General features: G+C 37.7%; 2 protein-coding genes across 2 annotated transcripts in view; both read right to left on the reverse strand.

The window, feature by feature from the left end:
- Window positions 1–4234, reverse strand: part of Fhl5 (four and a half LIM domains 5) — a 35739-nt gene extending 31505 nt beyond the window's left edge. The window contains exons 1-2 of the mRNA XM_032909014.1: window positions 4119–4234; window positions 3280–3344 (exon numbers count right to left, since the gene is read on the reverse strand). The gene's annotated coding sequence lies outside the window, so the exon portion shown is untranslated. The remainder of the gene's footprint in view (window positions 1–3279; window positions 3345–4118) is intronic.
- A 5487-nt stretch (window positions 4235–9721) lies between these two features.
- Ufl1 (UFM1 specific ligase 1) overlaps window positions 9722–17196 on the reverse strand; it is a 33085-nt gene continuing 25610 nt past the window's right edge. Inside the window, exons 13-19 of the mRNA XM_032907031.1 lie at window positions 15735–15852; window positions 14497–14660; window positions 14272–14402; window positions 12746–12826; window positions 12232–12317; window positions 11619–11799; window positions 9722–10984 (exon numbers count right to left, since the gene is read on the reverse strand). Coding sequence (XP_032762922.1) covers window positions 10766–10984; window positions 11619–11799; window positions 12232–12317; window positions 12746–12826; window positions 14272–14402; window positions 14497–14660; window positions 15735–15852 — 980 coding nt within the window. The 3' untranslated portion in view covers window positions 9722–10765. The remainder of the gene's footprint in view (window positions 10985–11618; window positions 11800–12231; window positions 12318–12745; window positions 12827–14271; window positions 14403–14496; window positions 14661–15734; window positions 15853–17196) is intronic.

Below are 17196 nucleotides of genomic sequence, written 5' to 3' on the forward strand. Positions count from 1 at the left end.
ATGTTAGAATATCTCAGCATTAGATGAAAACTACCTGCCATTTCTTATGAAAAAGCACATGTATGTGTATGTCCACAGAAGCTTCTGGAACTCAGGCAGATAGAGTGCCTAGGTTGAGGCTCTAGAGAAGTCTGCAACTTCAGCCAAAGCTCGGCCCCACCTGTCTGTATGTCTTGAGCCCTGAATACACTGTTTATATTTCTAGATGACAGAAATCATAACATAACATTTTGAGAATATACTGTTTATATTTCTAAATGACAGAAATTATAACATTTTGAAATATATAAAGTTCAAATTCAATTTCCTAAATGAAGTTGTTATTAAAATTCAGCCATACCCATGAACTTTATTATCAAACTCTCCAGTTACAGTGGAAGGCAGTCGTGCACACATGACTTAACACAATGTATTGCGGTGTCAAGTTACACCACACTCATGCATAGCATGCTGGCTGGTTGCAGTGGAGAGAAGCCACACTCATGCACAGCATGCTGGCTGGTTGTAGTGGAATGTAGCTATGCTCATGGAGCAGTCTTGCTTTGCCTTCATGGCAGCTGCAACATGAGGGTCAGTAGTTATAAGGCCCAAACTATTTAATTGCAGCTCCTCACATGAAATATTTGTTGACTTGTAGTGAATAGTTTCAAAGTATTTTTTGTGCTTTTAATTATAGCCTTCTGGATAGTTGTTAAAATAAACTTAAGTTGGACTAGGATTTTAAAGGGTTTTCTTTAAAATAACATTAGACATCATTGACATGGTATTTGTAATGGTATTTAACAGTATCACTTTGACTGAAATTAAGTAGAATAAGTTAAATTTCCATTACATCAATATTTTTAAAAAGTTAGAATAACACACGCTCTGATGTTAAGCTTCTTAACTGAGGTCAGAGAGTTTTAAAATTTTTAATCTGACCATCAGAAAAGTATTGGATAAAATTAAAGTACAGCTGTTCAGATTAGAACATTTTTTGATCAAAGGTTAGAAGCTTCTGTCACAGTATAATTATAAAAATGTTCCTGGAATAAACAAGCATGTGTAATTTAATTGTTGAACTAGAAATCGCTTTAAAAACAGAATCTTAATTTAGACTGCATAGCAGCCTAGTGTCAACTGCATTTACATTTTCCCAAGTGACAGTTACATCACGTAGCTGCTAAAGAAATGTTAACCTTTATGTGTAGAGAACATGCACATATTAGAAGCATTATTAGTTCTATACTGGCAGGAATTTAACCCTCTGCCCACAGCAGCATCAACTGAATTGCATGTCAGTATAGGATTGCTAACAATTTTTAAGAGTGCTAACACTTTTGACAAGAGTATTAAATCTTTCTTTTTATAGACACAGGACTTTATATCTACCTATAGTCTGTTCATTCATGTATTATCAACTCATCTACTCATCAATTAGATTACGCCAGTGCAGCACTACAGAAAAACCTGGTTAAGGTGTTCATCTCTTTTTAACGTCTAGTGCTAAGGACCACCAGAGATGCTCTGCTCTTTGAGCACCAGCCATCCAGTCCAAGAGTTATCGTTGCCCTTCAATGAGGCCTGTAGACCAATAATGTTAGCATCCCCAGAACCTACTTGGAATGCAAAACTGTCATGAGTGGGGATTGGGCTCATGAGGACTCAACAAGAAGTTGACGGAGTTGGGGGTAGGGTGGGGGGAGTTATTCATTCTGCTAGAGGCAGAGGGGTTTGTTGAAGGGCTAATGTTAACAAGTGAAAGAAGATGGGAGTAAGAGAAGCAAAAAGGATTCTATCCTGTGTCTGGGCTGAGTCACGAGGTGGATCATGATATCTTTTTAAAGGAGTATACCTGAGGAACATACTATTTGAAGCAAAGGGAAGAAATTAGTTGGCTTGTATGAGGTTTGAGAATGCATCAGACAAACAAAGGGAGATGTACAGCCGGGGCCAAAGAGGCAACTGATGGAAATAACATAAGTTACCAGGGCATATTATTTGGAAGGGGTCTTATGTTGTCCCATTCAGGATCTCTAGCAGCTTTGCCCTGAATGCCCCCACATCATCCAATTCATTATTGTTATTCTGAGAAGAGTTTGTAAGTCACAAATAAGCTCACTGTGATCTGATTGGGTAGTGCGTACACTTCTGAGCTGATAATTTTAAGAGGATTCGCGGTACTTTGAGGGAAACATTCCTCATTCACTCCCTATCCTCTGTAAAGGTCCTTCCGGTGGTTACCTAAGAAGCAGACAGGCACATGCTATTTATAAGAGCAATGAAATGCAAGCTTAGTTTAACTGATAGCTGATTCCATGCTGCCTGTATTGAAAACCATCAAAATAATCAACGCTTTCCTAAAACACATACTTTCTATAAAGTATTAAAGTTTTCTATAAAAACACATACTTTCAGTATAATAAGTAGGAAATACTTTAGGTTTGCCTAATCTAAATTAAATCTTTACTCAAAATACTGCTGTGAGCAACCGTGTTAGGAATGAGAGGAAAGTTTACCAATGAGGTGCCATTTCATTAGACAGAACTGGCATTCAGCTAATGTCAGCATGAGACATCTATAGAACCAGAAAGCAGACGTGAGTATACCTTCCCCATCAAGCGATTTGGCTTGTGATTTCAGCCATTTATCTTAACATACATCCTTAGAAATATCTTGTCTGCGATTTGTGTTAAGTTTGCAAGGATTTACACATGACAGTGTTGTAAATCTGAAATAGTGGCCAAAGCCACTCAATGCCTTTCTTTCATTATAGGTGCAAGAATTACACATTTTATTGATGTTTTAAGCTCCCACACTTCTATACTCCAAAACAGTCAGCATGCTGAGTTTGCCTTCTAATGGATGGCAGGTACCAAAGAGGTATGGCTAAAAATGGAGAGAGACGAGCACATTTTGCCTAAATAATGGAATCTTAATGTCAAAAAATAGCACTTCGGATGCAGTGCTTCATATACTTACTTATGTGGGTGGGACACGGAGTCATTTTACTTCTGTCCTTGGGAACAGATTAGGAAATTGCTCAATGCCCACTTTTGGAGAGAATTAAGATTCTTCTAGAAAACAGGCTTCTGTTTACCTTATTTACACAAAGGCTTTAACATGGGTCCTGTACTTAAACACTTTAACATGTTCTGTATGAGAAATTCAGTCATGAAACATCCCCACAATAACGTTATTCACTCAAATAAATTATACAGAATAAAGACTTGGACTATTTCCCCTCCCCCCCCCTCTTATGAAAATAAGCATGTCCCTGTATTAAGGAAGATCACAAACCCAGAGAGGCAATTCCAGTTATCTGCCACTGTGCTGCATCCATGAGTTTCATCAAAATGAGAAATCTGTAAAACCCAGAAAGAAGAAAGAAGTACCAATCGGCTCTTAGTGCTAAGAGTTCACGGTTTGCACACATCCTCCAAGCAAAAGTTTATATTACGAATTTTCTGGAAAGTTTGTAAAAACTCTCATTCTTAAATTTTAAAAGCCAAAAAAAAAAAAAATGCCATATAACCAAACATAAAGGAAGCAGCGGGGAGAAAACTCACTCTTTCTTCAGCTGCTTTTTCCTTTTACTTTACAGTCTAGGAGAACAGATGGTGGGTTCCCTTCTCAATCACAGACAGGTCGACTCCAGAATGAACAGAGTTCTTGTCAGCATTACTTGAGGGCTGCTCCTTGCAGCCTTTCAATTTTGTAGGAAAAAATAAATTCTCTCCTACAACTCTGTGACACGTACCCAAGACTCCTCCTAAGCCAAAAAAACCACCCCTGGTCCATTCTACTTAAAATCACAAGGAAAAAGTTCCCTTCAGAATATCCTTAAAGGGAAATTTGACTAGTGTTAGCATCTGAAGTATCTGGCAAAGCCACAAAGTTTAAAATATAGAACATTTATGCAGACACACACACCCTTGAGAATTTCCACTGACTAAGTTCAATTAAGGTCATGATTGTAAACAAAGGGTTCTCCGAAAGTATGTATTTTGTATTTCCTTAATCGATCCATTTTTGGTTTTGTTTTCTGGGAGCTATGAAACTCCTCCTTTTGGTGGGAAACAACTGAAGTGCAGATCTAGTCTGTTGAGCTGTTGGGGAGGGATGAGGGGAGCTCTTACCTTTGGAGTTCTTTGTAGAGCAGCAGATGAGATGTTCTTTCTTGCCGCGATCAGTTCTTTATTGGGAAATGTGAGAACTCTTGAGTGTTGGATTTGAATAAAATAACTCAGGATAGTTACCTGCTTTCTGAACTGTCAGTGTGGTTGGACCTCTGCCTGGGCGCCCCGGTGGACCTTCTGATTGTTATGTCATGATCCACACTGTGTGACTTCATGTGAGCTCAGCTGGTTTCTTGAGATCCTCAAACTGTGAAGTGTCCAGAGAAGTCAGATAATGTCAGGAGAGAGGTTTGGTTTTTGAACTAATCCATCCCAAGAATTCTCAGTGGGTCACGCTGACCTATATGACAAATGGCAACTGTTCTTAGAATTTCCATTCGAGACCATTCTTTCAGTTTAGAAGGTTGGAGAAAAGAAGAAGTGCTCTGTCTGTCACATCCCCATTTGTTTCCCAACCACACTTACATGTTTGTTGTTTTAAGCCATAAAGACACATGTAAATATTTCTCGAAATCAGACTCAGCTAAATATAACCAAAGGACTGGGGACTGGGGACAGGAAATATGGGGCCAATTAACTGCTTTTTTTATTCACATGGATTTGTCACATGAAGACAAAACATTAGGATTAGCAAGAACAAAATCTGATCAGCAAATGTGTATCGGCCTTTCACTGGTGATAGAATCGAGTACTGCTAAACTGGCATTTTCTTCCACTTATAAGAAAGGAATCCATCTTGGTGATGTCACAATGCCTCTCCCCATCAAGTTATGAGGCAACTGACTTCTGGATTTACCCATGCACTTTTCAAAAGGATAGTTTTCAGTCTGATTCAACCTCACTGATTCCCTCAATTTATTTTTTACTTGAACTGCTCCAGCAGAAAGAAGAAGAAAATCTTTAGGGTCGTGAAATACGTTGAGTAGAATCTCTGAGAGCACTGTCAGATTCTACAGGAAGTTCTGGCTAGACCTGTTCTTGAAACCTGCTTCCTTACTTTCCCTAAGTTAAGAGTTTGGTTTCCTCTCACCTAAGTTAGACTTCCGGTTTCCTCTTTTTTTTTCCTGGCGGTTTATAATTGGTTCCGTGTTTTTCTGTGAATTCCAGTGTTCCTTATGAGACTCTTTACATGTTATGACCAGCAGATCTTTAGTGTTATCTGACATGACTCTAATAGGCACCTTGTGATTTGCTGGAATCTTTGGGGTTTGTAGCCACCGGTCCTGAATGAAACCTTTTATCTTCTTGGCCCTAGTCTCTTAGTGCATGGCACTGCCATCCACCCATCATCTTAGGTTCCCTTGCCTCTATTTCTAGCCCTTCTGTCACATGTCACTTAGTAAATGACATTTCTTAGAACATATCATTATCCTTTCATTTTAGTCTCAACATAACTATATAAATTGCTTTATCAACCATAAGCATTTGCCTCTGCCCTAGTGTGGTTCCTTCTATCCTTTCTTTATATTAATAAAAAGCAACATTTGCTTTAAAATGTGTTATTGATTTATGAAAAATACAGGTTGCCTACATTCTGGAAGAAACAGAATTTAAAATTTCTTGCATTCTTAGGAACAGGCATAACCTCAGTATTTACATTTCACTAGAATTTTGTGTGGATTATGTATAGGGCAATATTTAGGTATTTGTATAAATAAACACAGCCTCAGAGGTTCACACTATACTTAAATAAGAAAAGATCAACTGTAAGCTATACAGAAGAGTTCCCATTGCTAGGTTCACAGATATAAAGGCAAATTAAAGAAAAAGCTTATGTATTAGTTTTCCATTGCTGTAAAAAAGGACCATGTCCAAGGCAACCTATAGAGGGAAGAACTTAAAATTCGAGGCGTAAGAGTACATTCCCATCATAGCAGGCAAGTATGGTGGCAGGCAGGCATGGTGGCTGGAGCAGTAGGCTGAGACCTCACGTCTAGGCCCCAAGCCAGAAATAGAGCAAAAGAAGTAGCATGCAGCTCTTGAAACTTCAAATTCTGCCCTCATTGACCTTTGGACACACGTCCCAAACCTACCCAAGGAGGACGGCTAAATGGCAGCCATGTATTGAAACAACTGAGCCTATGGGACAGTCTCAGAAAAAGCACTACAACGGATGAACGTATTTACTTGGCCTGGAGCGTTCAGACAAGTCGAGATTGTTTTCTTAAATGCTGGGGTTTGTGACAGAGTGGGAAGCTGTGACTTACGACTGGACAGGGAAGAGCAGGATATCAGAGAGGTGAAGCAATGTCAGGAAGCCATGACTTCATACTCTTCTATCTCACTAGGCTTTTATTTAACACCCTCGAGACTTTCTGAATCAATAAAACATTCTCTTTAAAGTAGCTGGGAATAACAGCTGTGATAAAATTTATGATGAAATGGCCTTCCTCTCCTCACAGTCCACTGCTTGTTTCTGTCAACGATAAAAGTTCTATCAAGTGTTTATTAACTCAAGGATCAAGGCAATTGATTAGGTAGAATGGCAAGGACAGGAAGTCTACTGCATTAAGTTCATTCACATTTATTAAATATTACATGAACAGTTGCATCCTCTCTGTTCGTTTTGTCTGAGACATCTACAAATGACTTTGACTTTATAGTCCACGTGAAGTTATAGGTATGCGCTACCGTGCCTTAAACATGTATTTTCTGTACTACATTATGCCTTCAGTTGTTTGTCCAACCTTGATGAAGTTAAAGGCCTAAGGGCTCAGAAAGAAAACAATTTTACTTTCTCCCATTGAAGCACAAAAGACGAACTTCTGTACTTTTGGCTGGACGAGGCCGATAAAGGGTTTCTCTCTTGTGCACTAGCCTGTGAACATGAGAAATGTATAGACTTTTAATCATACTTAACTAAATGTTACTTTTGTGTGTGATCCAACTGTTCTCTGAAATCCTCTAAGTCATGGTTCTTATTGAGGGTATGAGATTCTATTTTCTCATTTGTTTTCTTTCTTTCTTTTTCCCTTTTAAATAGAGTTTTTGATTCATTTCCAGAAAGAAAGAACCATTTATTCTTAATTAGAACCTGTTAGAGATATTTGTTCTCTAGTGTTCTTTTTTTCCCATTTTTTTTATTGGATATTTTTTCTACATTTCAAACCCCTTCCTGCTTTCCCCTCCAGAAACCCCTTATCCCATTCCCCCACCCCCTGCCTCCATGAGGGTGCTCCTCACCCACCCACCCCCTCCCTCCTGCATTCTCCTACACTGGAGCATCAGGCCTTCACAGGACCATGGGCCTCTCCTCCCATTGATGCCCGACAAGGCCCATCCTCTGCTACATATGTGGCTGGAGCCATGGGTCTCTCCATGTGTACTCTTTGGTTGGTGGTTTAGTCCCTGGGAGCTCGGGGGTGGTGGTGGGGGGTCTGGTCGGTTGCCATTGTTCTTATGGGATTGCAATCCCCCTCAGCTACCTCAGTCCTTTCTCTAACTCCTTCATTGGGGACCCCCTTTCAGTCCAATGGTTGGCTGCATCTGCCTCTGTATTTGTCAGGTTCTGGCAGAGTCTCTCAGGAGACAGCTATATTAGGCTCCTATCAGTATGCACCTCTTGGCATTCCCAATAGTGACTGGGTTTGGTGACATGGGATGGATCCCCATGTGTGGCAGTCTCTGGATGGCCTTTCCTTCAGTTTCCACTCCACACTTTGTCTCATATTTCCTCCTGTGAGTATTTTGTTCCCCCTTCTAAGAAGTAACTGAAGTAACTGTCCATAAAAGTGGAAATATACACACACAGACACACACACACACACACACACACACACTTATGGGGTTGCACCCCTCTCAGCTACCTCAGTTCTTTTATATATATATATACATAAATATATATATATATAATATATACATATATATATATAAATATATACATATATAAAAATATATAAATATATATTTTTAAGGCTACTTAGTATTTTAATTTTTTAATAGTTAAAAATGGTTAATTCATTAAAAAAATTACAACCACATCAGTAATAGTGACTCAAAATGCATGTGGAATATCGTCCCAGAGTTTGCAATGTGTTTTTTTACTTTACCTCTCAGGTCTACTTCATAGAATTTAAAGAAAGCAACGCTTTCTTCCCACTCTCCTTTCATTCAATTTGTTGTAAGTAGTTTTTGATAGAAAAACAATAATGGCAAAACATTTACTCCCATGGCAGATGGCATTTTGACAAAACCAATGTTTGTTCATTGGTATACTCTGGTCTCGCTCATCATCTGAGTAAAGCACTTGTCTAGCATGTTCAAGGCAGACACTTGTTACTAGTCTTCTCCAGTGTTACGGTCTTTACTCAAAGCGCAGTGAGAGTCTGTCTTCTAGGGCAGTGGTTCTTAATGCTATGGCCCTTTAATATAGCTCTTCATGTTGTAGTGACTCCCAGCCATACAATTATTTCTTCGCTATTTCATAACTGCAATTTTGCTACTTTCATAAATCAAAATGTAAATATATGTGTTTTCCCATGGTCTTGGGCAACCTCCATGAAAGAATCCTTCGACTACTAAAGGGGGTCATGGATTTATTTTAACGAAAGTTGAGAACCACTGTTGTAGATGGTCAGAATGGGTTTACTTTATAATGGAGTGAAGCTGGAACACGACAGAGCATGAAAACCTGGGGCCTGTTTTCCCATATCTCTATTATAGTGACAAAGAGTCAACAGACGTGAGAGCGTTATATATTTGCTGAAATCTGGCTGAGAAATGATTTAGTAAGATAAATGGTAAACTTCCAAGCAACAAAAAAATACAAGAATGCTAGGAATTATTTTTGTGTAATAAGAAAATGTCACTTCCTTCAACAATCATAATAATTCAAAATATAAGCATTATAAAGACTGCATTTAATTACTTTCAGTGTAGCATATAAAATTTCATCAGATAGACAACTTTATTTTAAATAATGTTCTTAACTCAGTCCATTAAGAAAATATCAGAAATTAAGTCTTTACAGACAAAATCAGCTATATGATTTATAAACACTTTTATTTACTAAGGAAAAATAGGAATTGTTTGGACAAATTAAATAAATGCAAGTAAGATTAACATAGCTTCACATTTTTCTACTTTACTTTTGTAAATTAACTTAAAATGAATTTATGTGATCATCTGTTTATTTTAATGGTAGACTATGTATGAAGCAAATATGTATCACCTTTGTATTTTTTGAAACAATGTTACTAAACAAAAGTTGAATAGGTTGGGTACTAATTTGGAAGTGAATAAGAAAATAAAGTGATTTTCCAGTCATAGACAGCTTATTATTTTTCTTCCTTTGCTTATTTGAAAATATACAATAAAAATTACCCATATGAAACCATTTATATTATTTTCTTTTATGTGTATGGATGTTTCGCCTGCATGTGTACCTATACATCCTGTGTATGAATGGTGCCTGCAGAGACCAGAAAGCAGGATTTCCTGGGACTAGAGATACAAAGCACGCATGAGTGCTGGCAATCAGAGGCCAGTATCTTACCCACTGAGCCACCTGCCCCTGACTGTTGTCTATAACGTTCTATCATCAGCTTTAACAAAATGTTCAGTTAGTAATTAAGTATTTCTATGTAGTAGTAACACTTTGTCGGTTCAGAAAAGAGGTAGTTTTATTTATGTATTTAAACATATTAAAATATAAAAATTTCATTGACATTATATAAAATAGCATTCCTTGAACATTTGGGTTTTAATTTTATTACATTCAGAATACTAAAATTTTGACAATAGGATGTTGCTTATAACTTTCTTTAAATTGTTGTTCCAAGGAACTGTTTTAGTACATCTTACCTAATAGTCACAGAAAACAAAAATTCAACTTTTAAACATGTCTACTTTTGAGTAAAATTTCTGCACGGTTTAAACACACACAGATTCTGTGTTCAAAAGAAGAGCCTAGCTATCTGTTATACAGGTTCCAACAAAGAACTAAGGGTCAAAGCAACCACTGAAATCAAAGCCGAACCTTAGAACATCTCTGTTCTGTTAGCCTCAAATACACACGTGCTTTGCACAGTCTCGCAGTGTACCTCACACCTTCCCTCACTGTGCCCTGTGGCTTGCTCTACTGAAACACAGCAATGCGTGCTTCTTCAGTGTTCTCACTTGAACACTTCTGAGGCCTCCGGAGACCTTCGTGCAGGAGGCCTTCTATCTGTTAAAAGCAAGAGTTGGAGCTTAGTAATACAAAACATGTTCGAAAATTTCTACTTCGAAAGCATTCTCTATTAATTTAAAAGTAAAACTGACTCATTTTTATTTCAGAAATATAAACATTTTCCTTGTAAAAATATACCACATAAATTAAATAGCAAACAAGTTCTTTCCTAGAGATAAAAAGTATTCTATTTTATTTTTCATTTTAACATCTGGAAGAACATTAAAGCATATATTCTAGATTCAGAACTCTTTGAAGAACTTTTATTACATGAAAAGTTACACATAGGATTATGGGAAAAGAAAATGATTCATGGAGAACTCAACAGTAAAGCTTCCCATAAAATGTCCATCTATTACAACACCACCACTTTATTTGATTGCGTGGGGAAGGCTGACGGGGGAGTAGGATGTACTGAGTGACTGTGATCACTCATCTACTGGGGAAAATACTATGTAACAAAAGTAAATTAGGGGCATTACTCCTCTGTCACAGATGATTTCCTGGGCTTCAGAACAAGGTCCTTAATGGATAAAGACAGTTCCTGAAGCTCCTTCCGAGTAGTATTGGTGACGTCATGCTGTTCCTTGTCTAAGTCATCGCTTGACGGATCCTCTCCCTGTCCACTCTTCTTATTTTGACTGACTAACTGCTTCACAACCAATCCTTGATATTTTACCAAGAGAGTATGTTGATCCTGTGAAAGGAAAGAAGAAACTGAACCAAGCACATCTGATTTTCTGTGAACAGAGAAAGTAGGATTTGTTTGAATGGTACAAACTGAGGGGCCTTATCTTCATGACACAACAGCCATGTTAGTGAATCTGGCAAGCAAGGTCTGTGTTCTCAGAGTATGGATCAGGAGCTATAAGACCTGTGCAAATATGTCACTGGAATCTGACTTAGCCAGGTTCTATGACCCAAGACACAAAACAAAAGGAACTAAAGAAGCCAACCTGCTTTTAGTTAGGGGTTGATGAACTGGACAGGACTTTTGAAGTTGGGGCTAAATCAAAAACTAGGGAAACCAAGACAAAAATTCAGAGATTCTTGTGTCTTTCCTGAAAACTTAAGCTCTAAAATCAGAGAATTTTTCACCATGGATCTTACAGAATGCTGAAAGATGCTCAAACAATTCCCCCTGCCTGCCTGCAGCAGACAGATGTTTACCGATTCATATTCATTCTTTCTCTCTCTCTCTCTCTCTCTCTCTCTCTCTCTCTCTCTCTCTCTCTCTCTCTCTCCTCTCTCTCGGTACTGGCGATGATTCACAACCAGGACACTCTTATGTTTAACAGCTTGAAAGTTTCCCGTGTATTAAGATGTAATACCTCTGGGATTTTGTTGTGAAGAAAGGCGATGATCTGTGGGACACATCTTCCAGGTGCATGGAGCATGCTGTGGGTTGAGAACTGAAATAACAGGACTGATGTGAGATGTAAAATCAGAGCAGGGTCTTCTGTGACCTTCAGCTGGTCAGCCAGAGCCTGCCGATGCTGGAAAAGGATTTGCCTGCAAAACCCAAATCACGGAAATACATAATTAGCAGGGTCTCATCATTTAAATATTTTCCCTTCAGCATTAATTTTTCACCTTCTCTAGTTTAATGACTTGACTCCACAGCATTTTAATGAGTTCTTTAAATATGGGTGATATGATTATATCTTACTCTAACTTTAGTTGGCATAGGTGGACTAACATTACAGAGAAAGCTATATAGCAAGTAAACTCAACATATACTTTTGCTCTTAGGTTGCTGGGATCAAACAAGGTATAATGACTACAATAAGGTTTTCTGTAACAAAGGTCTCAATCCTAATACAATGTCCTACGATTAGGAGCACGAGTTGACTGGAGGTCTACAACTCTATAAATGGCTCAGCCAGTCGTCTCAAATCTCAACTGTGAAGAAGCTCATTTTAGCAATGACAGAATCAATGTTACCTTTCCCTTTTTTTGTCTCCCCTTTTCACCATAATGTCACAAGCTTCTGTTGCAGAATCCAGACAAGAAAGGAAGTCTTCTATGCTCTGAAGACATGTAATTCCATAATTTAATTAGACATTTAATATTGTTTTATAATTTTACATCCTAAACACAATTTTTTTTCATCTTTATTAACTTGGGTATTTCTTATCTACATTTCGATTGTTATTTCCTTTCCTGGTTTCCCGGCCAACATCCACCTAACTCCTCCCCCCCCTCTATGGGTGCTATGGGTGTTTCACTCCCCATCCTCCCCCAATTACCGATTTTTAACAGGGCATTTTGCAAATAGAAACTGATTTAGGACTAAAATGTTAAGCGCTCCCTTCTTCTTGCCTTCTTCACCTTCCCAAAAGGTGCCTGCACACAGAGTACTGGTCTTACATTAACCTTGGAATGATGCTGACTGGGAGTTTGTAAGGAGCTGTATACACAAAACGCTAACTGGAGTTGCCAGTTAGCACTGACTTACTTTTTCATTCAGGGAGTTGTGGAGTTTTGTGAGAGCTACTTTAGTTTCTTCTGTCAATTTGCTTAAAATTTTTTTTCTCATCTGTAAGGGAAAAGATTCTTTTGGCATTGTGTTTTTATCTTATATGCTGGATATAAGATCAAACAAAAATACCCATAAATTCAGTAGAAGAATAGAATGCTAGATGTAATATATTTGGGGGTTTTGCATGTTAGGTCTCAAACTAGAGATAAAAATGTTAAAATACTACAGAATCACAGAGTTCAGCCCTCATTTTCACAGCCTCCAGTAGACTAGTGACTGGCCATGTGGAAACAGAACCTGGGTAAACACACTGTCTGTGGCTTTTCTTTACAGCATCTCCTGAAGAGGGTTATAAAGCCACATGGCTCTCACACAGCAGGGATGCCTGTAGAAAGGGCAGTGGATCAGTTCTGTCGCTCGACACTTGTGTAGTATGTGGTCATAAGGCAGCTTTCGTCACCTTTCATAGATGGGATACTGTGAATTTCAGGATCTTGTAAACCACACAAACCATCCATTCCTTCTAATACATTTCAGGAAGGATGACCCGAAGGGCACACTGGGCCTCGGGGCTTCCTTGTTCCCTCTCTTAGTTCTTTGTAAGGCCAAAGAGCAAGAATGGCAATAGTGTATTTTTCAGAGAGGGAGTTGGTAAAGAAACAAGAGATATAGAGCATTCCAGAGGCTGGAGATTGTTGTTCAAAATGAAAGAGGAAGAATCCAATATCTTCCAAGTAGTAGTAGGGGGTCAATAATGCACTTCTGGCTGGGGTTGGAGGATAGACTTTATTATGTAAGAGAGTTACCTAAAATTAAAACACACCAAGGAAAATCATGCCACCTCCATGGAACAAAGCATAGTTACAGAGGCCACAGCATTAGGTGGATGAGTTTTACCACATTCAAAGCCAGTTATAAATGCAGTCAGCCAGAGAAGACTTTCTCACTCAGCTGTCCTGAATCTCTGTAAGCTGTCAAGTGGTCCCAGAGTGAAGAGGAGGCAGAGAGAGAGGTGGAGGAATGGTCTTATCGCCATAGGAACAGCCCAAGCCTTTCCACCTGTAGGTAACTGAGCCAGGGCTCTATCTCGCAGGGCAAATGCGAACGTGACGGTCTTGGCTCCAGCTTAAGATCACCGTTTTAAACATGTAAACTTAAGAGTCTGTCTCAATAGCTAACATACTGCTTTCAAAAGAAAACGACCATGAGCTTAAGAAAATGGGAATAATTATTCAGGGAGTGATAAATCAATAAGGGGATTAGACAGACAAACCATTAGAAAAAATCTTATTTTTTATAAAGTAATTGAACCTTTTTACTATAAGTAGTTTGATCATATTATCAATCCTTGTAAAATTTATATAAACATTGTACAATTACTTAAATTCTTTAGTATTTTTTTCTATATAAAAACTGTTACTTTACTTTTCCTTTAAACTCGTTCAAAATAAAAACAGGCTCAGACCCCAAGACATCAAGCAGCAGGCAATTCCCTAACATACATCACTTGTAATGGTTGCAGGGTCCTCCACCGCCATCATCAAATCTGAGGCTAGGAAGTTGAACATGAGGTTAGTGATATCGGTACACACTGTCTTCAGCAAGTGCTTGGTCAGAGCAGTCTGTGTGTCCTCTGGAAAAGAAGGACCCTTCATTACAACTGACTTCCTTGCAGAATTACCAGAATCACTGAAAACTTAATACAGAATCATTGCAGCTTAATATACCTGCAAAATATTTCATCCCCTTTTCAAATAATCTGATATTATTGTATAGATTTGAAACCTCTTCTTGTAAGTCCTTCATCGTGCGTTTTCTGCCAGTTCCAGAAGCAGATGTTGACGACATGAAGACTGAACGTACCACCTCAAGATACATTTTATTAAGAGGCCTGGGACAAGATAAATAAGGTTAATTAAAATGTAGTACATTTAAGTTAGACAAGACATTGAGCTTCTAGTGAAATAACATTTTAAAAACCCTCCATCTTTTTAACAGTTAAAATTAATATGAAGGAGGTTCAGTAAAGAACTTGTAGATCCAGGAATAATTTTAACAATTTTCACAGTTTTAAAGCATTCAAAGTAACTGCAGTAAAGACGACGGAACGATAGTAACAATCACTCCATAAGAGACTTCTAAACATTAATTTGGAAAATAGCAGAATATAAGTTTGTTCTTCATTCTCAGGCATTACCACAGAAAAACTCTCAATTTCCAAAGTACTATTAACATAATATATTTTTAAAAACATCTATATGTGCTACAATAGATTTTTTTTTTATAAAAATCAATGGTGCATAGCTAATAGTATTTATTTTCTATTTTTACAGACTATAGCTCTGTAATATTTTTATGCATAAAATTTACTTATATTAAAAAATTCCACTATAAAAGCTGTACTTCAAAATAAAAATTTAGATTTGCTGAGTTTATCTCTGTATATTTGCTGTATATGTCTCTACGAGACTTAAGTGCTGGGTCTAACCTGAGAGATGACCAGGTATGTTAATAGAGACTGAGTTATGTAAAATTTCCTTTAATGTTTCCTGTAAACTCAGTTCAGCTGATTCACAAGTTGTTAGTTTCTACACTTACTGTTTCTGTGGTCAGTTGTTCCCCCTCAAGAGACTAACAGTAACCTCTGTTTACTCTTTGCCAAATCAAGACAGAACGACTGCCTCTGCTTTTAGGCGCCATTTCTCCTAACAGTTAGTCCCAAATAAGACCCAAGACTGCAATGGCAGTAAGCACTTCAGAGGTTCTCAGCGTCTCCTGGCCATTCTGTCAAGAGCATTTACTAAATAAAGGCTGAATGGAGATCTCTCTGAAGGAAAATAATTTTGGAATTTCATGTTTAAATTAAATCCAAATGGTTGATCAAAAAAAAAAAAAAACCGGTTTTTGAGGATCTTAGTGAAAATTACATGCTGTCAGAATGAGAAGACATATAATTTATACTTGCTTTATTAAGTGTTCTGCAAGTTCTGAAATAAACTCCTCAGGGGCATCTTGAATGTGTTTCCTTAAGCAATCTTCAATTTCATCCTGGAACATGAAGGTGATGTCTGGCTTCTTCTTTCCTGTAACAGCAACAGGAAAATAAACACACCCCAAATCAAAGACAGACAGGGAATATACACCTCACCAGGCGGCAACATGCTCTGATGTCAACAAAACTGCTACTTCTAAATACAAGTATCTAGTAAAATCAAAACTTAAAACTCCATATAGGAGGCTTTCTTTTAGGTGACCATGTTTCAACTTGCCTTATAAGTGACTGATTTCTATCAGCTAGCCAGAAGACAAGGATAACTCTTTCCTCCCATCTAACTTGGAAAATGCAGATAGCTGGACATCAGAACAATCAAGTAGGAGATCATCTTTCAGAAACTGTGATTTCTCCTCATTCAACAGCAGACACTGAGGAGAACCTCCTCCTTCACAAACTGAGTACTTACTGAAGTCAACAGCCTTTGAATTTATAGGAGAGCTTCAGAAATTGACAGGACTTAAATTAAAATTTATCTTTTTGGAAAAATAGAAATGAAAAGGAAAAACCCTTATAATTTATTTTTGCTTTCTCAAAGACAATTCTATACTAATACACAATAAAATTGGGATGCAGATACTGTAATGGAAATGTTGTTAACTGTGGAAATGTCATGCCTAACCACTCACTTAAAAAGTATTGGTAGCAAAGACAGCAAACAATATTTCCATTATAAATGATACAACTGATTATTTTTAGCTAAGTCAGATTATTGATTCTACAGGTGAAACCTTAGCAATAAAATAAAATGGCTCAAAAAATCAATTTTTAGTCTTAATGAGGATCTAAAGAGTTGAAATCATAGCTTCAAGGTAGACACCCAAAGTTCTATTCTCTTCTGAGACCTTTCTCCAACCCTGATGTTCACACTCGATAGTCTTCTCCTGTTCGCTTTCTATAAGCCTTTTACAGGCTGTTAAATTACCTTCCCTCCAGTAATCTGTCATACTGACTTGATTCTGTATTTTAGTTGAGAACCTAATTTCACCCTCCATTTCAGAGATTACAACAACCCTTTTCAAAGCACTGAAATTACTTTTAAGGTAGAATGGTTTTACTGCTCTTACAGTGCCTCAATAATCTATGCACAAAACAACGTCACATGCCTCATTTCTCTAAGATTACAGGTATTGGGGAATAACTTTTTAAAAATTCCTCTTTATCCTTGTCCCTCTTACATCTTGGGAATGCATAAATAAGCACCCAAGGAGAAATGGCAGGCACATAAAGCCATGTCAATACTGCACAGAATGCGGGGACACAGAGGAAACAGTTTCCTTCCTTATTAACATTATTTCCTGTACATTACAATAGTAGTTTTTCAGTATTTCTTAGTTTATTTTAGGGAAGCCTAATGAGCATGGCATTGTGATGC

This window comes from Rattus rattus, chromosome 1 (genome assembly GCF_011064425.1).
Source record: "Rattus rattus isolate New Zealand chromosome 1, Rrattus_CSIRO_v1, whole genome shotgun sequence".
Classification (NCBI taxonomy): domain Eukaryota; kingdom Metazoa; phylum Chordata; class Mammalia; order Rodentia; family Muridae; genus Rattus; species Rattus rattus.